The following is a 23,424-nucleotide window of genomic DNA, read 5'->3' as shown; positions in this document are numbered from 1 at the left end:
CAGCTTGTGGAAGAGGCGCACGGCGCTTCATTTGATTGCAGAAGTCTTTTTCTTTTGCCTTTTATCTGTACTTTGCTCCCGTGACGTGATACACTTCCCGACTCTGGGAGTGTATTAGTATTGACATGCAAAGGATCACAGCAGTAAATCATCTTGAGTTGTTTGGAAGAAAAACTAAAAAAGGAAACTATCCTTTTTGTCTTCTCAGTACCTTTACTCACGCACAACAACACATGACTGAAAAGTTGATATTTAGCAACACCTTCACAATGTATTAGTTAAACAAATTGGAAATGGTTTCTGGTTGAAAGCCTTTTTTGAGAACTAATGCCATGGAAAATGTGCTTTAGTGGAACATTTACCAGGAGATACACCGTTATGTTAATGTTACTGATTAATTAGGCCAAGTGCTGGGCGCAGGACTGACTTGTTGCAACGAGAGAGGCCTTTCCTTTGGATACTAGGCATGTAACAAGGCCATGTCTTTCCTACAACACCCTAAGTAAACAAGGGAGTGCATGCATACATTAAGTCAAACTAATAGTTTAGTTGTGGGGCAGAGTGCTGTCCATCCATTTCTGTGTTTTACAGATCTCGTGGAGGGAGTCTTGTGTCCACAGGAGCTCTCATTTGCATTGTAATCAACAAAAGAAGGGAAGCCTTGTGAAGTACCATAATAAGACACACCACACGACCTCCTCCCCTTCTGACAATTCAATTCAAAAAGCTGACCATACAGTGGTGCCAAAGCTTTGTACTGCTGCGACATCTATACATAAATATACATTTGACATGTGCTGTTAAACAAATGCTAAGGCTAGCTATTGATTATTGTTCTCAACTGAGCAAACATTTACCTGCCAATAAAGCACCAGAACAGCTGTCTCTCTCTCTCTCTGTGCCTCCAGACTGTCTCACTCTTAGAAGCCATAACAAACACTGTGTTGCTCATAAAGTGAATTTAAAGCCAAGGCCAGAGCTTCGGAGTGGCCTAATCTTCCAGCTGGGACACTCAGGCCACTGGCTGTGGGACGGCTGATTAGATGCATGTGCTCTGACGAATGCCAGATGTCCTCCAAGTGAGATAGTTGCCTCTCATTTCTTGGATTTATCCAACAGCAGCAGCAGCACACGCATCACGGTACATTCTGTCCCTTTCCTCTTGAGTTCATCAGCCTTTATCACCATCTGAGGGAGGGAAAGCTTATCCAAACAGCTCTTTTTATTACAATGGATCCATTTAATTGTTTTAGCCTTCATTATTTCGAGAGGTTTAACTACCTTAGTGCATCAAACAGAACTGTGCAAACACGCCTTCAGTAGGCCTGGTGATGTAAGGGTTTAATGGAGTGTGGTTGCTTGTGGCGGCCTTACAACTGGTCCACTGCTGAGGAGGAATGGTTGCTTGTAAAAGCTCCAAACTGAAGCAGAAGAGGCTTTACGGTAGATGCAGTATTGGCTTTAAACCATCTCTAATATAGACGTAAAAGTATCCTCTCTTTTTACAGTTGTGTGGTAGCATGTGTCCTTTAAACTGGAAAACATTAGGAGGACTTTAAGGCTTACTTGTCAGCAAATGTGTATGCATGGTGATTCAGACCGTACAGTCTGCAGGTAACCACAAAGTCATGGCAAGGAACAGAGTTACATAACACAGGAATTGTAAGAGGCAGACTTAATTTTCTTCTTGTACTTTCAAGCGAAAAGGATGAGTCATGACATCAACATCTGCCCATGCCAGATCGCCACCTGATGTGCTTTATAGAAGTCTTCATACTTTTCATCACAGATAAACTTTGGTTGCAAAAATGTGGTGGAAATCAGGCCAGTGTGGTTGTCAAAACGTCCGGTGACCTTCTTCTTCTTGCTTGCTATTGGTGAGCAAGCAGGGTAAATGTGATAGTTGCTGGTACAACAATGAATGATGTGTTAAGTTTAAAGGGAGGTTTCACCATCTTCCTTCACATTTTTAAAGTTGGAAGACCTGGGCATGTATGAATTTGAGGAATCTTGCTTACCAGTTGCAGGAGACGCTTCCAATCCCAACAGAACACCACAAGCTCCCGAGTTGACTCATTAAATCTCTTTGGTACTGCGGGTGGAGTCTTCCACCACACCTAGCATTGTACTGAGAGCTGCCTGACATAGTATCTCAAAGAAGAGACAGAAAAACATTCACTGCAGAGTACTAATGATTTTACACGAGGCATAGCGGTGGAAAGACTAAAATCCACGGATCAGGAGGATGGATCAGAGAAATATGTAATTTGAGACAACGGAAACAAAAGCCTTGGGAATATGCCTTTCTCTCGCTGTAGCGCTCCACTAATGTGCCTCGGGCAAGGTTTTTTTTAGTTGTTGTACTGGCGTTATATTTTTTCCTGCAGGAACAAAGGCCTTATACATGCATTCATCAAATGAAACATGTCTGAAAGGGATGCTTGATTTGAAATACAGGAGTAGTGACTGAGCAAGGGTTCAGTGGGTTCCGTTTTTACAGTGAGTCTCCACTGTCTCTTTATTTCATGTTAGCCGTCCTGGAGCCAATCTGTTTTAAGTTTCAATATGAAAAGTATATGTTTTCCACGGGCCAACAATTAATAGCCACAAAAGTCATGATCTATAAACCCTTTTCAGCTCCATTTCCTGTCCCGAACAACTGACATTTTGACACCAAACACAAATATCCACACTTCTAAACAACAGTAGATAACAGATCTTTCTGTGGTGGTGTAATACCCCCACAACATGGTCATTATTTTACTTTCCAAACAAGCGAGGGCCCCTGTTATTCTCTTCACCTGGTGCCAGGGTCGTTGCATCTGCCAATCAGCAGCTGCTTGTGCCAGCTCTGTTCAAGTCTGACCTTGAAAAACAACTTTAATGCCACGCAGTAGACCAACATTTGGCCGCTGCCTCAGGTGAACGTAATCTTATTTGCTTATAGGCTGATGGCAGTCAGCGTGGCGAATATGGGACGATAACGATGTTTGGCAGATCTCTACTTCGCCCTCTGCTCTTGTTTGATGTTTTAAGGAGTGTTGCATACGCTGCTTTCTCATGACCTCATTTACTCATTCAGATTCCCGTGCAAAGCTGCATCTCTTTGAGGAATGCATTGCTTTTCATGAGCTGGTGATGTGCTGTTCTGCTGAGCTCAGTTTACAGTGTCAGCAGGAACACTGCTACATTTGATCTTGACCTGAGAGTTTGCACACATGCTGACTGATGGTCAACAAAACTGAGCAGCTTCTCTGTTCCGCTGGCTGTGAGACGTGACCTCAGAGGAGGGCTGGGACACAAACTGTTGCACTATGCACGAAGAATTTGCACTCTGGTTGTCACATCTCTGCTCACGTCTTAGCGGACAGATTATTTGGGCTGATGAAGATGGCATTTGGCTCTGTGTCTCTCCTTTCTCAATCCCCAGTGGGTTAGCGAGACCTTAAAGAAAGAAGTTCGGTTTCCTTACTGATGGTCCTTGAGAGATTTCTCCTCAATCTCTTGGCTAAAAAAGATTATCTTGAGATGAGGTGTTTTCATGAGATTTGCTTTCAGATCCTGCATTGTCTCAGCACGCCTTCAGCCTCGGTTTTATCTCTGTTTAGATACGTTATCTCCACCATCTCTCCACCCTGTATTCAGGTTGTGCAGGCTTTAGTCTCTTGGCTGATAGTTGCTGTTATTTGTGTTAACAAAGAGTGTTTCACTTTGAGGTTTTGTGGAAGAATAAAGCCTTTGAATGTGCTCTGTCCTTCGGCTCACTTTAGCTGAACTCGCTGTGAGTCTGTGTCACCCTCTCTGAACACACTGACTCCACATTACATGCCTGGGTCAGCGTCTTCGGCCTCATTAATCCAACTGAAGATGACTTTTCATCGCAGTGCTGTAATCCCCTCACATGGTCACCTCTCGTGCACATCCTCAAAGGTCAGACAAGGTCCCGGTCTCTCTTTCAGAGCTCATTTGCTGGCAACATCTTGTACGATTTAGGAAAGAGCCAAGGGAGATATTTAAGGTGGAATTAGACGCTAGCCACAGGAGAGATTTTATCCAAAGCTTTTACCAGGAGAGCTGTAGCCAAAAGATCAAAGGGAAAGACTAATCATAAAACTGGTCTCTAATTGTGTTGCTATTTAGAATATGTGTTTCAAAGAACAGACTGTAAATGGTAGCATTGATAAAACAAATCTAGTGTTTTTGAGAAACCACCTACAGAATACTTATATATTAAGAAATAAATAAAATTGATCAAATTGGTTTTTGATGCCGTCTTATTTTTAATATTTTAATAGCGCTGCCATATTGTTGTAATTCTAAGTAAAAATGTACAACATTTAGTTTAGTCAGTCCATTTCTTCTTGTGAATATGTCATTTGTGACATAAAATTAAACTAAATGTATAAAAAAAACAATATTTGTATCAAATCCATCTCCTCAAAATACTCAAAATATTAAAATACATAATAATGAAAGTACCAACAGTGATAGAAAATTCTGAATGAAACTTACTGAACTTTATTATTGAGATGGAATGAAGTATATCCCAGAAGAATCTCCCATTATATTTTAGTTTCAATTTCTCCTGTATTTATTTGGGCATTTATTCTTAGCAATGTCACCAATGAAAGGCACTTGTATTTAACCAACCACCAACACAATACTCTAATGCACGTGTGTGTATTTGTATTTCTTGTGTGTTTCTAGTTCTTAGTCAGGGTTGTTTTTCTCGGTCCCATCCAGCCGTGAATGCTTTTTCTGAAAAGATTATTCCTGCATACACAGAGGGAGCTCTCACTGCTGCTCTGACTCCAGCAGCCTGCAGCACTAGCCTACATTACAGAGGAAGAGGAGGAAAAATATGGTGATGTCATCTCTATGTCTCTCTCTCTTTCTCTCTCTCCTCCTCTCTCTCCCTCGTCCTCTCTCTCAGAGGCTGTGTTTTCTGCCACCCGAGCTGCATGAGGTAGGTCCTTCACTCGCCTCTCTGCGCTCTCTCTCTCTCGCACATGTGCATGCTGCATCCGTCCGGTCGCCTCGGTGATTCTGTGTGGGAAAATGTTCCTGAACTTGACCGGGATTAATATAGTCTGTTTATTTTTTCCTGTGGGTTTTATAATCTCACTCGTGAAGCTGCTTTCGGGTGTAAATGTGTGTGTGTAGGACGGCTCCGCTGATGTTAATTCATGAGGTCACATCCCGGAGCGCTGCTGAGAACGTGTCCGGAGGTGTCAGACTGCAGAGAGCTGTTGAAATCCCAGCCCGAGGCGAGGAGTTCAATCATAAAGCTGCTGACAGCATCCGTTGTGTTTGGATTAGGATTGCGATTCATCCTCCAGCTCAGGCTGTGTCCCCCCCCCCCCCCCCCATGAACTCCTTTTCTCACAGGTCATAATCGGGTCACAGGAATATGGTCTGCCGCTGTGACCTTAGCACTTTTCACTCGGTTGTGATGCCTGCAAATCCTCTCACACCAACGATCTTCAGGCTGATTGTGCTGCCATCTCAGCCTCTCTTCTGTTATGCAAGAGGCATCTCACACACACACACACACACACACACACACACACACACACACACACACACACACACACACACACACACACACACACACACACATATGATAATGTATGATAACTGGCACTGTGTGCGTCATACACATTTCTTCAGCTGCTCTGTAGTTCTGCCTGGTTCTCCTCTCTGTCTCTGAGGCAGGGCTTGTTTCGTGCTGTACGTTAGTGAGCAGTGTTTGTCTATAAAGGGATCGAACAGCCAAGATCACACACTCTCCTTGACACCGCAGGAGTTCAGAGCTCTCATCGTGCTCATCAGCGCTCCCATTTAGCCCCTCGGAGCGATCAAATTAAATGTCCCGCATCACCTTTTGCATATAGAAGCCAAAAACAGATTTTTTGAACTTGTTGCTGGAAGTCCACTTGGCATTTCCCACAGAAAAGGATCAAATTAGTGAGTGAGAAAGAGATTCTGTATCATGTGGGAACATAAGGTGCTATATTAAAGAAGTAGGTGTAGACCCTGGCCCCAAAGATGTGATGGGAAGTGTTTAACTTCTACTTCAGGGTCCATTTAAACTCAACAATTACCTAAATCATCAGTCATTAAAAAAACGGCTTGAGTGTTTTATGCTATGTTTACATTTCAAGTGTAGTTTAGCCTCGTTAATTAATTGCAAGTTTTAAGGTGCGTTCACACCAAAGGCGCAGCAAGTTTTCGCTTTGCATTACTCAGATGAGATAAGCGTCCACTTATCTTATCCCCACGTAGATACCATGGAAGATACCAACAACTGTAGGCTAGGATAAGCGAGCATCGTAGCCGCTCCGTCCACACTCAAAACAACGTCTTATAGACATAAAGAAAAGGTAGAATCTATACCATGCCGTAAACAATCTGTGGTTTGAACGCACATTTATAAACACACCTGACCAGTTTCTGTACAGATTTGAGGAACTGTGTGAGGTTTCCCACAGTCACTGATGTTTGATTTTCTAATTCAACGTCAGTGACGACAGTCGGAGTAAACCTCACCGCTGATTGATTTGCACGAGACAGCTGCATGCAAGTTTCACGCTCGAGATGAAATAAACAAGATGTACTCAGAGAGATATTTGCTTTAAATGAGGTGGTTGGAGATGATGCTATGAGCTTCATCACACTTGGCACCGGTGGAGGCAATAGAGACCTTTTTCAGAGTGATCAGAGCGGCTGGCAGTCGCTTCAGATGGTAGTGTTGAAGGAGGACTGAATCGTCTGACAAAAACCCAAAGTACAATCTGCTGTGCCTGGCTGTTTGAATTGTATTGACGTGGTTATAAATATCAGGGAAGCATGAGACATTACAATCTCATGCTTTCATCTCTCCTCCAGCATGTTGGCACCGTGTATCTCACTTAACAACATGTAATCATTCCTCCAGCACTCAGCAGCGGTTGCGATCCTCTGCACGTCTCCGGCTGTCAGACAGCAGCCCTTCAATCAGCTTAGGCTGCTGAAATGATTGCTATCCTTGCCTGCCCTTCAGCTGAGCTCTATTGTTAATCTGAAAACAATCACAGAGAAGGTTTTTCACTGCTGCACATTCAAAACAAGAGCAACAAGTAATCCCAAATCCCATTATTTTCAACCTGACCAATTCCATGTTAAACAACGTGCTCTTATAAACAACGCATACTTCTTTGTGATGGATGCGATATTTCATAGTTGCATATGCACTCCTAATTAAAAGCGCTCTGCAAAGCAATCAAATCCTATTTAGAACCGCTGAGAAAAAGGGTTATTTTTGTATATATTGCATAATAATCCAGCAAGACCCAGAGGAACATAAATAACCTTTGTGGGAGTTCAGTTGTGCTTAATGCCAGGGATTCTGTGTCATCGTTGAGCACAGGAACCTTTATCCATCCATTTATCCACCAATATGCAGCTCAGAGACACAGGGTTTGGTGCACATTAGTCCCAAGTTTCCTGAGATCCTGTTTGGTTTGCAGGTGTGCATGTGTTTACGCTCTAGAACCTGACGTTACGTTTGATGAGTGTGTCGCCTGAAAATCTATCCACCCGGTTATCTTTTGGCGCCGTGGAGGAACCCCTCTGCAGGTGTTTCTCGCCTTGTTTAAGGGCCACTGCCAAGCCACACATTTTAGGATTCCCTGTGTGTTTGCCCTCTATCTTTGGCAGTGACACAAAGCTCTCAGCTGGCACGCTGCTGTCGTGCGGCTGAAACTGAGTGTTATGGGCCAGCGTGTGCGGAGTGGAGAAGGGTCAGTAAAGTGTGGTAGGAAAAATAATGAGTGTAGTAGCAGAGTGGATTTTCTGTGACACTCTGGCCTTTAATCAGATGATCTGTGGGTGTCACAACATAAATCCATGTTTCAAGACGCTTTCTAATCAAGCCTTTCCAACCTTGAGACGTTCAATGTGCACCAAAGGGCAGGAAGCATCATGTTTTCAGAAAGAAGCCAAAATATTAATGAAAATGTGTAAAAATGCACTTCTTCAGCATTATTACAAAGACAGTGTCCATCTCTTACTCTCCTAAACCTGCCCTGTAGTCATCAGCCTTTATTTCTCTGTTGATTTCCCACGTTTGCTGCCAGGCCGCTGCTGAGTCACGGATTGCTAAAGCCTGTTTCTGAGAAAGAGTTGGAAAGCATCTGTCGGGTCCTTGAGAGTCAAGGCCAGAAGAAGTGTGTGTGCTGGCTGGAGCCAAGAGCCGAATCAAGTGCTCCTGTATTAGATTAGCACAGCGACCGGTGGGGGGATTATGTGACCTTCTTTTTGTCAGCGTGTCCTCCTGTCCTCCGTCTGATGTGAGGCACTAATTGTGTCTTTAAGAGTCTGCTGAAGCTTTACTTCCTTTTGGAACCTCTAAAGAAACTCATGTACTCTCTTTAGGTTGCTCAGTGTCTTCCTTTCCAAGTGCTGCTTCTGAGCAGAAGTAGTACAAAACTGTGTTGCTGTACTTAAGTAGATCTCTCTGGTAGTTTCACTAGTTATCTTACAACTCCTTACATTTTAACACAAATACCTGTACTTTCTGCTCCATTTGGTGGAGCTTTGCACGCCTACTTCAACCTAATGTCATACAGAAAACACGATGGGTGTCTGTATGACAATGATAGGATTACATTTTGAAATAGAAGTTCTTTAATGTTCTATTGGTATGAAGTGAGGTCCAGTTACCAGCTTCACTCCATAAAACAGTTAGTAGTTATGCCTCCCTTTTACCTAAATACATCTCAGAGCACAAACATCTTTACTTTCACTGGAATAAAGAAGTTTGGTCAATGCTTCAGGATCTGTACCTCCACCTCTGCTTCTCAGAACAATACCACCTCAGTCTCTTCGTATTTCCTACAGTAGTTCCTCTCCATGTCCCCTCAAGACATTTATAAAGCTCAGATTGGACTGAACCATTCATCATGAGAACACTGTTGGTCTCAGTGCAGCGGATGAAGACGAGCATGGCCAATGATGTACTTCTGTTTCTATTTTCTATCCAGGAAAGAGGTCACTTTACATACTGTTCTTCTATCACTACAGGTTGTTTTATTAATCTGAACTTAATTGTGCAACTGAACCATTTAGCCCCCAATAGTTAAGCTTTAAATTCCCATTTCAACACCTCAGTTGATGCATTTTAAAACATAACTCAAAATATAGATCTGTTTAAAGTCAAGAGAAAGGTTCTCCTATGACCCAGTGATCGATAGTGTGTCTCAGTTTGGTCCTAAATGTCCTCTTGAAACAGCAATCAGATAAAGTGGCTATCCTTTATAATCTCAAAAGCCTTTTTAGGACAACCACATGTTGGCAGACAACTGCTCCGCCCAAAATAATCTGCTCAAAAGCGCAGAGTGTAATTACCAGATGGTGAACTCGTGCTGAGGACTGAGAGCGGTGTTTGGATCGCTGGCAGTACGGTGGTGAACCGTGGGGTTAGTGTCGTAATTTATTCTGTGCAGGTACAGCGACTGCATGGAGAACACATGGTTACTGAGTCCGACCCTTCAAGGGCTCTTTGATGGAGGATTGTGTGTTGAATGATAATTATCAGACGCATACACGCTGACAAACCTGACACTAATCAAATGTATTACATCACCAGATTTCACACAGCTGTAAGGGAAGATGAAAGCAATACTCTTATGAAAATGTAGCTTCAACTTAATATCTGTGCTTTCAACCAACCTGAAACATTCATGGTGAAATTATATATTTAATAAAGTCAATGTTACAGCTTTTCAGTGCATGGGGGAGGATGGATGGATGGATGGGTGGGTGGATGGGTGGATGGATGGATGGATGGGTGGATGGATGGGTGGGTGGATGAATGGGTGGATGGATGGGTGGATGGACGGGTGGATGGATGGGTGGGTGGATGGATGGGTGGGTGGATGGATGGACGGATGGACGGATGGATGGATGGATGGATAGATGGATGGATGGATGGATGGGTGGGTGGATGGATGGACGGATGGATGGATGGATGGATGGGTGGGTGGATGGATGGACGGATGGATGGACGGATGGATGGATGGACGGATGGACGGATGGATGGGTGGATGGGTGGGTGGATGGATGGATGGACGGATGGACGGATGGACGGATGGATGGATGGATGGGTGGGTGGATGGATGGACGGATGGACAGATGGATGGGTGGATGGGTGGGTGGATGGATGGATGGATGGATGGACGGTGGATGGATGGATGGAGGGTGGATGGATGGACGGATGGACAGATGGATGGGTGGATGGGTGGGTGGATGGATGGATGGATGGACAGATGGATGGGTGGGTGGGTGGGTGGATGGATGGATAGTATCAAATAAAAATAAATATAAAGTTATCCCAAGTAGAAATTCCATACATCAAAGGATTATCTACAGAATAAAGTACAATACTCTACATGTACTCTTGTTTAATTAAAATGTACAATTTGTACAGTACAACATGTGCTAAACGTTCATGGTTATAGAGAGGGAGAAACTAACCCAACCACGATGTGTTGTAGCGAATGTGTTTTGGGCAAACATTTAGTCCTTACGTAACTCTCTTCTTCTTTCTCTGACAGATATGCAACGGTCCGAGCAGCGCTGACAGGCCGGACTCTGGATCAACACAACCATGGAGTCGTCCTCTGAGTCCCAGCAGGAGCCTGAGAAAACTCTGGTGAGTCAACACACACACACACACACACACACACACACGTACTGTATGTCTCACATGGACCAGATATCCAACACGCTGCTATTTCTAAAGGAGAGTTGGGCATTTGTTCTAAAGATCCTGAAAGTAACCTTAAGTCCACCCACCCTGCCGCTGGTAATTGCTGGGCTTCACTCAACCTCTATGTATAGTCTGAACGCTGAGAGACTTCCTGTTTCCGGCTGGCATCGGTGATGGGACTGTGTGTGTGTGTGTGTGTGTGTGTGTGTGTGTGTGTGTGTGTGTGTGTGTGTGTGTGTGTGTGTGTGTGTGTGTGTGTGTGTGTGTGTGTGTGTGTGTGTGTGTGTGTGTGTCTTCTGCTGGGTTTGGCACAGCGCTTTGTCTTTTCTCTGTCTCTGTGTCCCAATCCCACTCTTTAAACACAACATGCAGTTCTGAGTAAAACATATCTCCAAAATAGATGTAATAAAGGTGCATAAGCCCTGCCGGGAGTCAACGTAGGTTTGGCATTAAACCGCCAAACCCCTGAGACAGATACACTCGCTCTGGACACAGATAATTAAAGGTCACGCAGTTTTTTAAGACTCCTTCACTGGAGAGGAAGTGGTGATGAAAGAGGCCTCTCATAATGTCATTTACTGTTCTGTTTTCCAGTTTCCTTCCTGTTAAACTCACATCGCTCTGTTGCCACTCTGCAGACTGAACTAGCCGAGCCCCTGCAGCTTTTATCAGAAGTCAGCAAGTGCTGTCTGAATGTTGGAGGAAACAAAAATCCTGCAAAAATCAATCCTCCTGCAACAGTGGGTCGATCTGAGCCCATAGAGGATATGAAACCAGTTGGGAGAAAATGATACTCTCACTTATTGTCTCATGCAGGATCATATGTGATCGAGCATTGATGGGAACCAGTAGCCCCTCCTGTCCACTCCCACCTTAATATCACTTCCCTCTCCTCATCTCCTTGGATTGCGATTGTGCTTTTTCATTTCACCTTCATCATAATCCTCAGTAGCCATTTTGGCCGCCAGCTTTAGGGCAATTATAACTGCAGATAAATGGGGTGATAACTGCCGGCCATCCCTCCCAGAGGCCTCGACAGACAATGACACACAATGGGATTGCATGGGAGCAGAGCTAGAAGCTGAGAGTGGGAGTGAGTTTTAATAACACTCCATATCTGCAAGCTAATTCCCCCCCGCCTTCTCCGGAGCCTGTTTGAGTGGCTGCATAATTAAACCACTGATTGGTTTGAAAGCTACGTCGCAGAGTTTATGGTTTCCCTTGGAAAGCTGTCCGTTTTGATTAAATTGGATTTTGATTTATGGGTACCTCTGCGATATCCCAATAAACCTTCTTGGTTTTATCACCTGATCTGACGTTCTGAGTGACTGCCGTGTAAGGAAGGTGTGAGACTATGGGATGTTTAGTGGTGTTGGTATATCCCGCTCTCTGCTTAGAGGGCCTGTTGGAGGAGAGCATGGCTCAGATGAAAGGCTGTGGGAAACCCGCCATGGTGTCTGCTGCTTCTCCCCTCGTGACGCTTCAGGAAGCTTTATGGCTGCCAGTCAGCTCTCGTTTACTTTGTACATTCTATAAGGAAAGAGCCGGTGACCTGCTGTTCAGAATAGAGAGGGGAAAGGAAGACGCATAGACGGCTTATGTGTATTTTAACAATAGACTTGAGGAGGCTTAGGAAAGAGAACCGGATCTGAGAGTAGGTCGGACGTGGCTGGGAATGATGATGAGGAAGGGGGAGATCATAATTAGATTATTACTTATTCAAATTGATCGTATTACATGCTGGTATTCATGATCAAAATAATCCAGTGTACTTTAGCACATCAAAGGAGTGAGTGGAACGGACTGGCTGACACTTTCTCTACCAAACTAGTGATATAACAAAATGTATTTGCACATGATTTCATAAGGAAAAGAAACCCTAGTTGCATCCCGTGCAATAAAATGCTACTTTTGCACCATTTAAGTCTTGGATTAACTGGAATGTCCAATTATATTCTTGCAAAAGATCCCTACATTCTGGCATAGTGGAAGAGTGATGTCATGCTATTTTGGATTTGGCGATCTTTCTGAATAAACTGCAGGATTACCGGGGCATGTGCATGGGAATAAAGGGTATAAAGTTATGTTTATTCTGATAAAACTACTTGTTATTAAGGTGCTTTATGAATTTAAAGCTCTTTCTTGGTGTATGTTTCCATACGCTCATTTCCTTTCGATGCAACAATCTTAATTTTCTAAGTAACTAAAGCTGTAAAATAAATGTAGCTGAGTAAAGAATACAATATTTCCCTTTGAATTGTACTGGAATAAAAGTATACAGTGGCAGCAAAGAAAACACTCAGTTCAGTACAAAATCCTTGAGATTTCTATGGTTCTGCATATAACAGGTTGGCCTCAGGCTGCTAACTCACTCTCACCACAAATGTCTATCACCGAGTAAACAGGAAATGCAGGGTGGTACTCTGTGGCTTAGCTGGCCTTTTAGGTAACCCTAACCCTAACAGAAAAATGTATGCTATTAGAGTTGTGGGGGGGGGGGGGGGTTATTGATTTGAGGGCAGTAATGAAGGTGGTAAAGATGTATTAACACGGGGAGTGAACGAGGCAGGTGGCATACAGCATCACATACTGTAGACTGGATCCATTAAAGTATTGCCTTTTACCCCTGAAGGGATTGTTTAAAACACATTAAGCTCTTTGTTCTGCTCACACACACACACACACACACACACACACACACACACACACACACACACACACACACACACACACACACACACACACACACACACACACACACACACACACACACACACACACACATCCCTCCTGGAGTATCCACTTCCTATGGCTTATGCAGGGTGATGTATTGGGTGTCGGCTCACAGGCCGCTGCACTTCTGATAATGTTTAACGCTGTCTCATGCGTGGATGCTCTATATAGTCCTACGTTATATAGACCGGTCGATCACATAAATGTACACTATAGAAGCTATTGAATTATATATGTATGTGAAGTTTTCCTTCCAGGCATGAAAACAAAGTGTAGACTTAAAATAACGTGTGGTTATCCGCTGCTTTGATAACATGGTTATGGCCCAGTTGAAAGTATTTCACTGAATTGAAGCATTTTCACAGAAAAAATACCAAATAACTGTTGGGTTTTTTATCCGCTGCCACGGTCACTACCATAAATTGATGCTTTATGACTTGAAACATTGTCAGAGTCACAGCATAAATCACTCTCTGCAGGCGTCTCCTGCCAGCAGCTGAGCTCTTTAGTCTAATTAAAAAGGCCAGTGTTCAAAAGCGAAGCAAAGAGCTTTACATTCCTGACAGTGATGGATGCAGTTTTGTTTCTTTGATTCTACTATTTCAATCTCTCTGATGGAAGTTTGGGTTACTTCCCTCCTTTGTCAGGAACATGCCTTTTTCTGGCCCAGATGCAGATCTTTTCCCCTATCTTTCCCATGATGTGAATCATAGTCCTGTCTCTCAGCGTTAGACTCCTCGTTATTACAGAAACAATGAGACGATTTCCACTCAGAGAATATGGTTTTTTGATGTCTACCACTTCTCTTCTGGCTCCACATTGTGTTGTTATGAGGAATTGTGAGCCAGGCGATATCTTGGCCGGGATCAGTCACTTCCTGGACTGTTGTCGGGTAGACTAGATATAAACCAGCACATCCTTAAAATAATTTACCTGGCAAACGACAAAGCAAACAGTGGCTTTAAATTGACTTGAGGGGAGATTGGAATTACACTAAATGTGAATCTTTGGAAGAACAGATTTAAAGCAGATTGAATCCTGTGTGTTTATGCAGTCATAATCAACCTCTGGAGAATAAGTGTACAGTAATGACAAACTCTTCAACATGTGTTCTGCAACATTTCTGCAGGTTAATGATAGCGTAACCCAGCAGAGTGCACTTAAGTTTGCATTATTGGGCCCATAAAAAGGTCACAGGGCGGCTGAGTCATGCATGCGTCACCCTCTGTGATAATTTTCCATTATGGCCTGGGAGATTGGGTCAGTCGCCTTGGTTTACTGGTGCAACAAGTGCATGAGGACGTTACAGTAGCTGGGCTAAAGTGATACACAGAGCAATTTAAGGCAACTAAACACTCGATTTGCTTGTTTTGTGGTTGTGTGGCTTTTGCTCTTCAGTGTGTGAAAGGATGTTGGTCTGAATGTTGAGAAGAGTTGCGCTGTAGTCAAAAAGAGAGAGATGGATGGGGAGATAGAGAGAGGAAACATGATGAGTGCTTTGAGGCCAGATAAAAGCCGAGGAAGACTAAAGACATGCCAATGATCTTACAAATATACATGACAGCAACAGTAGGAGGAGAAGAAAAGAGGGAAGAGCATCAGAGAGAGAGAGGCTTGAATTCTGTTGCATGCTTGTTCCCTTCGCCTTGTCTCCTCCCTTCAGTGTGTGTGAGTGTGTGTGGAGAGACGGGGCTGAGCTCGGTGGCTTGTTGTACCAGGTTCAGTCTGTCCAAGAAGCAGCGACAAGCGCACCTCCCTCGGCCGACTGACATACGGTACGCATTTCCTCTTTCTCTATAACTGAACTGTGACACTGTTGACTGTCAAAACAGGAAACATGAGTGTGCAAATGTGTGACTGTGTGTCAACTGAAGATGTGATTCATACTGTGTTGAGGCTGGTTGGACACAGAGTGTACTGTGAGGTGCAGCTTGTTGTTGTGTCATCAGTGAATAAAGGCCAACATTCAGTGCCACTCTCTGGGGCTTCATGTATACCTAACGCAGATCATGCTGCTTCCATTAGCCCGGTGGAGAGTTGCTAGGCACAGTTTATCCCTGTTTTTTAAGAGGGATCCTTGAAAGTGTCTGAACTGGGTGGACTGCTGCAGGCTGAAAGCCAAGCCATGGCTCTAATCAAGGCTAATGACAGAGAGCGGAGGTGGCTCTCTGGTTCCCTGCAACAGAAGAAGTCACAACATTGAGAACATAATAGAAACACAAAAGCTAGTTAATGGAAGACCAATTTAAAACCTGCTGCAATTAAAAGCAGCAAAAAGCCATCAAGGTTCTTAATTGCTACCTAGTTTTTTGACTATCTGTGTTGCTAATTGGAGTGAGGGCCCTTGGGTATGGGATGCAGTTACTTGACAACAGTTGTGCAGGAATGGTTGTGTTTTTGTTTGATATCCCACAAAAGAGGCTCTGCAGGAGTCCTGCAGCACAGGGGGGCCGAGTGAGGGTAATCAGATATTAGCCTGAGTGGAGGCTATTGGACTTTAGCTTGATAATGTTCGCTACAACAGGATAGGAAGTCGCTTTTGAACAAGCAATAAAATGATCAATTTCAGTCTTGGAACACGGCACAAATTATTTAAATTAAAGTAGCTGAACTGTAACGTAAAACTACTCTGTTCTAAGTGAAACATATATTCTGGAACAAGAGTTATTGTACATTCTGTATTTTAAAGACTTACCAGACTGGCACTATGTCGCAGGAAATAAACACCAAAGGGAACAGCAGAAGAAGACAGACAGGAAGTAAACACTAACGGAACAACAGAAGAAGACAGACAGGAAGTAAACACTAAAGGAAACAACAGAAGAAGACAGACAGGAAGTAAACACTAAAGGGAACAGCAGAAGAAGACAGACAGGAAGTAAACACTAAAGGAAACAACAGAAGAAGACAGACAGGAAGTAAACACTAAAGGGAACAGCAGAAGAAGACAGACAGGAAGTAAACACTAAAGGGAACATCAGAAGAAGACAGACAGGAAGTAAACACTAAAGGGAATATCAGAAGAAGACAGACAGGAAGTAAACACTAAAGGGAACAGCAGAAGAAGACAGACACGAAGTAAACACTAAAGGGAACATCAGAAGAAGACAGACAGGAAGTAAACACTAAAGGGAACAGCAGAAGACAGGTAGAAGGTCAGCCCCCTGCTGTGATGAACCTGAAACTCCTCTCTTTGTGGGGCCCATGAAACAGACCTGTTTTAAAGGTGCTGAAATGCTGCAGTCTAGTGAAATGCTGTCTGCAGCCCGTGAGGTCGAATGTTGAGCTGATATCCACCCCCCCCCCCCCCCAGGCCCCCCGGTACTTCCTGATGAAAGATTAAACACAAGATGAAATGTCTCATCTTAAAAACAACAGCCATCTTTCAGTCCGTGTACTCGCTCGGCAGACACATGTCAGGTGACTTCATGAGGTTTTATTTCCGGGATTCAGAGAGGGGATGAAAAACAGAAATCCCGGGGGATTGGTCCTGTTTGCTCTCGTGTCAGAATTTTCCCTGCGGCTAAGATTTATCTCTTTATGGATTTCCTGTAAGGCCATACAAGGCTTCAGATTTCCTCTCTGTCCTCCTGCACCCATATCTGGAGAACATCATTTTAATTCAAAGCCCACATGCTGAGGCGTTAGCTTAGCTTAGCATTAGCACAATGCTTCCTGACTGCAAATAATTCATCTTTGCAATACAAATATAAGGTTGTAACTATGGTTGATTACTTTGCAAGAGATGTTCATACATTAGGATAATTTTTAGATCTGCACAGATTTAAATGTGATCATAAGAACAAACTATACAAATGAATGCTTCTCTGTTTAGAGAATAGTGTTGCACGAAAGGCCTTTTTATTATTACATTTTTTTCTCACTTCTTTCAAAGCTTTAAGGTTTGCTCTGTGCCTTTTCAAAGATACAGGGAAGCTTACATACTGTTAAGAATGTCAATAGATTGTGTTCAATCATCATTATGAGAATCATCTGCCTTGATAGACACTAAAAAACGACTACGGAGGAACATGTTTTGGTCACACATATATCTAGGGATATTTAAATGCAGCAACCAAACAGATTGACAAGTGTGTAAACAAAACGGATAAAATACTTGATATAAATCAAATGATAACATTTGTATCTGTCTGTGTTTGCTGTGGACTCTCTGTGTTAGTGTTGGCTCAATGAACAGCTGTTGTGATGACTCAGCAGCAGTCTGGCGTCTACAGTAGAAAGTGTTGCTCTATTTCTGTATTATTTCCATCATCTTTACTTCTATGTAATCCTGAACTGAAACACACACTGGGTTAGAGGATCTGTTTGCTATAGTATATCTATATTAGCAGCCTGAGTAGCACCATTAAGACCAACATTCAGGCTCAGGTATCAACATGTCTGAATCTAATCGGAATAAATAGCAAAAGGTGCCCTTGAGATATTCTGTGTGGTTGTCCTCTCTTCATTCCCTGCTACGAAATAGAAAGTGGGTCAGAAATGTGCTGCGAGTAATGTTTAAACATTATGTAATATGTCATGGCATTTTGTCCTGTGTAAGCACTCTTCAGGGGCACCGAGTGCTCGCAGTGATTCCTGTGAAGGTTTGGAGGAAAGGAGGTCGTTCCTGCAGTAATTACTCTACAGTGGCTGTGGGTTTGATAAGTGGAACTCTGGGAAGATTTATTCTTAATAAACTGTAGTAGAATATGTAGTTAGAGCAGCCCTGTTGTGCTTTTTCCCTTTCCTGTAGTGTGTTATATTGGTTTGCATTGAAATGGTCTACAGAGGCTAAAAAATGCCTTGATTGGCTAAGGCAGAGGGACATCTCTAAGCAGGTTAACAAATCACAACAGAGCCGGCCAGCTAACCAATCAGAGCAGACTGGGCTCTGGTTTCAGAAAGAGGGTGGAAAGAGGTGCTGCAGCACAGGCAGTATGAGAAACATAAAGAGCTTTCTGAACACTAAAGCATGGAGACCTGTCCTAATCAACCTCAAAAAGGGCAGAATAAGACCGCAATAAGATACTCAGCACAGTATTTAAGAAAGAAGCCAATCAAACAGTGTGAGAAGTCCCATTTTTACCATGCCAAACATGTCTAAAACATACTATAAAAGCATATATATTGGTGCTATACATACAGGGTAACATAACAGAGATGGTGACTCACAAAATGAGGCCCAAAAAATCCAACATATTCAATAAAAAAGCAACTAATCTGCTTTTGTTTCACGTCCTGTTTTAATTTAGAACATCTCCCGCTGTTCTTGTACGTCACTGACACCAGGATCTAGCTTTGGAAGAATGGTTGGCATAAATCAACCAAATCCCACCTTTTTTATTTCTTAAGCTTTAAGATTTTACCCTGAAGGAAAGCTGGACAACTGCACCCCACTGTGAGATACTTCTGACAGTGTACAGAGCTTTTTTCCAATTTTATTTTTAAAGATAAGAGTATGACTCTTTGTTTCTCTACCAGGTTGTGAACTGCACATTTTTCTTGTGTGCAACTATTAAACGAGTCAAACTTCAGCTGGAAAAGAACCTCTATAATTGGCTCTTTCCTTTCTTTTAGATCCAGCCCTCCAGCCTCCACAGATGAATTGTCCCTGCAAAGTCACAAAGCTGTTCAAATGCTAATATGTGCCCGCCCCACGCAGCGATCCCAGTGCGTCTCTCATTACACCAGCCTCTCCGTCTGCTCCTCACAAATCTTATATCTTGTATTAGTGACACTTCATGTCTCAATGTCATTCTCCCCGCCACCTACACACACTCATTGGCATTTAACTAATCATCGTTATTAAGAGAATCCATGCCATGCAATCTGTCAATCAGGGAAGTTGTCATTGTTAATTGAAATGTCTAATGATGATATCTCCAAAAGACAAAGACAGAGTGTGATAGACATTATCAAACAGGTTGGAAGAGCAATTTACGGCCGGATTTAACCGTTGAGTGATCCTTGCCGCCTTCAAACCGCCTGCAGGTCAGTGTTTCGCAACCAACAGTGAGCCTGACGTTTGTTGACAGTGTCCTAATCCGGCCGCCTTATTGTTGTAAGCAGCTCTAAGTATTGTCTATCCTCTCAGACAGTGGCTCTGACCGGTCTGAAACTTTTGAGCATTTTCCTTTCTCCTTCCTGATTAAATCCAATCAGTGGCAAACATTTCCTTTGTCTTCCTCCTCACTGAGCTGTGTGTGGTCTCACGGTGGATTAGGGCAATCCTCAGCTCTTCCAGGTATGACCGTGACGTCAGATCAGCCAGACAGATTTCCATCATGTGATCGCTGGGTCCTTGTAACACGGGGGAAGTTCAGCCAAATGGCCTCCTGACGATGCAGCGATTAGGAGTGTGTGTCTGAGAGACCGTGCGAGTGGTTTCAACGTAGCTGCTGCTGTGCAGGACAGGGGATGGATATAGTGAGCAGTGTGATTAACGCCTTAGTCGGCCAGCTGTGAAGTGTTTCCACCGTCTGCTGAGGAGCAGCAGGTGGAGGTGTGTGAGGCCGGAGATGGAACATCTGGACGATGAGAGCTTCTGCTCCTGCTCTTTAAATCAAAGCAATAGGAACTGTAAAAGGAAGCAAGATGGTGTGTGTTACTGTGTGTGTTTCAATGTCAAGTCAGTCCACCCCCCTCAAATATCTGCCATGTTCCGATCTGTTGCCAGCCTTCTGTCCAGTCGTGTCTTCAATTTCTGTTAAACTAATGTTTGTTTTTCTTTCGTTTTCTGTCTCTTGTCTCTTTTATTTCTCGTCGTCGTCCTGTGTTGCTGTGGTTTATGCTGCTGCTGCCAACTACCGTCCATCTACAAACCCACCACTGCCAACATCTGCTCAACTACGCATGGTGGACGCACCCTCTGTGTCCCCCAAATATCTCTTATTTCTGTGTCTATCCTTTCCACTCGCTAGCACCATGCAGAGTTGAAAGAGCACCTTTCCACCCCCGGTAAGCCTGCGTTATGAGACAGAAGGATGCTCTACTGTGTGAAGATGTCAGATGAGTGTCTGATCTTCCCCCTCTCATCTCCTCTCTCCTTTCATCGCGTCCTCCTCTCCGTCTCTAGCTGCCGTGGTGAGCGGTGATGACCCCGTCCTTCTGACCCCAGGCAGGATGAGCCAGCGCCAGGTGAAGGAGCGGGACAAGGACAAGGAGAAAGAGGCGGGTCTCCAGACGCCCAACAGGGAGCTTGTCACCACCCCTTCTGCACTCAGCCCGGGGGTCAGCTACACCCACGGTAAGAAACCCAGTGAGGATTATCTCGAGTAACCTTTTTTTATTTGAGCACCACAAACCGAATGTCTCTAGCTCCATTATATGGGAGTTGAGGCAGACATCTCTACAGCAGATATCTCCAACACTGTGCGAGTCAAACCGTAACAAACTAGATGAAAATCACTTCAGGTAAGACGGAACATGTGTGTATAGATCTGGGGCGAACTGTCCCCTTTCTACGGATGCTCAGCCACACCCCTGCAGGATAATCGGGTTTATATCCTCCCGTTCTTTTGTGCTGCTTCAGCCTTTTTTTCATTTGTAAATGTCCCCGCTGTGGGACGGATTCTGATTCTGATATGTAGTAGATCACAAAGCTGCTGTATATGACCTCCACATACATCAGCAGGCACCAGGGTGACTGTAGATGTGTGACCCTCAGACGTCATCTGAATCTGTCGGTGAATGGTCTCATTTTGTTTTACGGACGCTCAGTGTGGAGGAATGAGCTCAAGGATAGACTTGTCCGGGGTCTTACATCACACCACGCTCTGACGGTGCCCTGTTCTTGTGTTACAGCGCCCCCTTGTGAGTCCTCTGCTGCAAGATGTACATGTACTGTCTTATCTTAGTATCTGTTTAGTTCAAGGATTTATATACCTGTAGTCGGATTTGGTTTCATGACATCACAGGAAAATGTTTCTACAGATTTCAGTGCTGGGCAGGATGAAGAGTAACATATACATAATATTAATGGTATTAGTTTGGGCTGCTGTTAGTAGTTTGGATGTAGATGACAGGTAGAGCTGCAGCTATTCCTTTCATTAGTTCATTAATAAGCTAATTCATTTCTATATGAATCACTTCTTTACTATATGAAATGTCAGAAATTTGTAAAAAAGTGTCAATCCCAGTGTGTTGATGTCCTCAAACATGCTGGTTTGCCAGTCCAAAACCCAATAATAGTACACTTTAATATGAATATATTATATCAACAATTGAGCAAACAGGAACATCCATATCGGAGAAACTCAACACAGCATTTTCTGATATTCTGCTTGGAAATCTCTTGAAGATTAACCGTTTTCATAGCTTTAATTTGCCTTCCATCGATCAAATAGCCGTTTCAAATCTAATCAGAGGTGCCATGTCAAAGCTGTCTAGATGACTCGCTGCTGCTTCATTTCCAGAACCAAGTGACTCGTTTGGACTAGTTTGAAGCTGAAACTGTGTTTGTGCAACCCAATAATCAGTGATTTGATTTACAAATATGTGACTCATCGTGCTGAGATGTTGGCTCTTCCCTTAGGGTCTAGTATCGTTGAGCTTATCTGCATGGATGCATTTCAGTTGAAGCTCAGTGTGTTTTATTAACTGGGCTGTGTGCCTTCCTCCTACCACAAGAGGGAGTGAGCATAACATGGCAATGAATAATCATCTCTGACCTCCACACTAACATGAAACATACATCATAAGTCTGTCACTGTTAGTGCATTACACTGTCTGACTTGCCCTCACATGTCGGTGTATGCTCACAACCTCTCTCACTTGTCCTGCTGCCCGGCCTCTGTTGTCTTGTTGTGCAGTCAGTATTGTTTACCTATATTTATCAAGAGTCAGACGGGTTATCATGGACACAGCTGTAGTCGTTGAAGCCCCTTCTATGTGCTGCTCTGCGTCTGTTCTGCACACTTCTGTTGGTGTGATCTCAGTATGATGGAATAACAAAGAGTCCTCAGGGAGCGGGTGGAGATACAGCAGCTGCAAACATGAAAAGCAGACTGTCCATCAACCTCCCCTCCGAACCCCGCCTGCAGAATCTGTGAAGCAGTAAAACAGCTTGAAAGCTTTTTTTTCTGACACTCAATGCAGCACAAAAATGGATATCCATGGCAACGGATTTCACGACCCGGGTCTTGCGTCACAGCGACGACAGCGTGTGCTCTGCTTTGTTTGCAGACGCTCAGTCATTAGGTGATGACGCCGGTCTCTGAATTGAGACGGGGATTGTCAGAGTCCTGTGAAAACTCACACAGCCGCCGTGACGATTGTATTTTTCCACAGTGATCCGACGCTGCCTCCGACGCGAGATTGCTCTGGGGTATTTCTGTCGGAACATAATTACATTTGATTGTTCCCACGAGTGCCTCCTCTAAATGACCGACGTGCTATAATTATGCACAACTAAACCCCGATTGTTTCCATAACATTGGATCATTAATCAACCCCTCTACCCTCTCTGAAGGAGGCCCGTCACTGCTGGAATAAAACTATTTCCTAACCCAATAAAACCTGGTGTCACGTCGACATTTTGGAATCACTTTACTGCCAAAGAAGGGAAATAATCAGATTCTTTTCCTACCATAGATTCAGTGTGTATTGACGGGGGTCATTTAAGCCTGTTCTCATCACGCTGTTTAATGTGTTTGTCTTTCCAATTAGTTTTAATTGGTTATTTGGTGCTATAAAGAGAGGATGAGACGACATGATTGACAGCTGTGATTGACTTCCACTCTGAGGGAAGCCAGTGGAGATGTAACCTTCACTCAGTCAAAGTTAGGTTTTAGTTTTCTAAATAATCATCTACCTTGACACTAACGTAGCAGCTAGTTGGCTCACCCTCAACCCTAACTCTGACTGTCTGTCAGCAGGATTACGGAAAAAACGACAGGTTTTCAACGAGGATCCAAATCTCAGGCTGAACACTGACTATCTTT

At 43.6% G+C, this 23,424-nt stretch overlaps 1 protein-coding gene across 1 annotated transcript in view; it reads left to right on the top strand.

Annotated features, from left to right (window-relative positions):
* Nucleotides 1-23,424, top strand: part of osbpl8 (oxysterol binding protein-like 8) — a 49,270-nt gene that overhangs the window by 1,994 nt on the left and 23,852 nt on the right. Inside the window, 3 exon segments of the mRNA XM_063905088.1 lie at nucleotides 10,596-10,693; nucleotides 20,404-20,440; nucleotides 20,559-20,729. Coding sequence (XP_063761158.1) covers nucleotides 10,649-10,693; nucleotides 20,404-20,440; nucleotides 20,559-20,729 — 253 coding nt within the window. The 5' untranslated portion in view covers nucleotides 10,596-10,648.

This window comes from Eleginops maclovinus, chromosome 17, assembly GCF_036324505.1.
Source record: "Eleginops maclovinus isolate JMC-PN-2008 ecotype Puerto Natales chromosome 17, JC_Emac_rtc_rv5, whole genome shotgun sequence".
NCBI lineage: Eukaryota > Metazoa > Chordata > Actinopteri > Perciformes > Eleginopidae > Eleginops > Eleginops maclovinus.
Note: the sequence above shows the minus strand (reverse complement) of the source record. Positions and strands in the feature narration are given on the sequence as shown.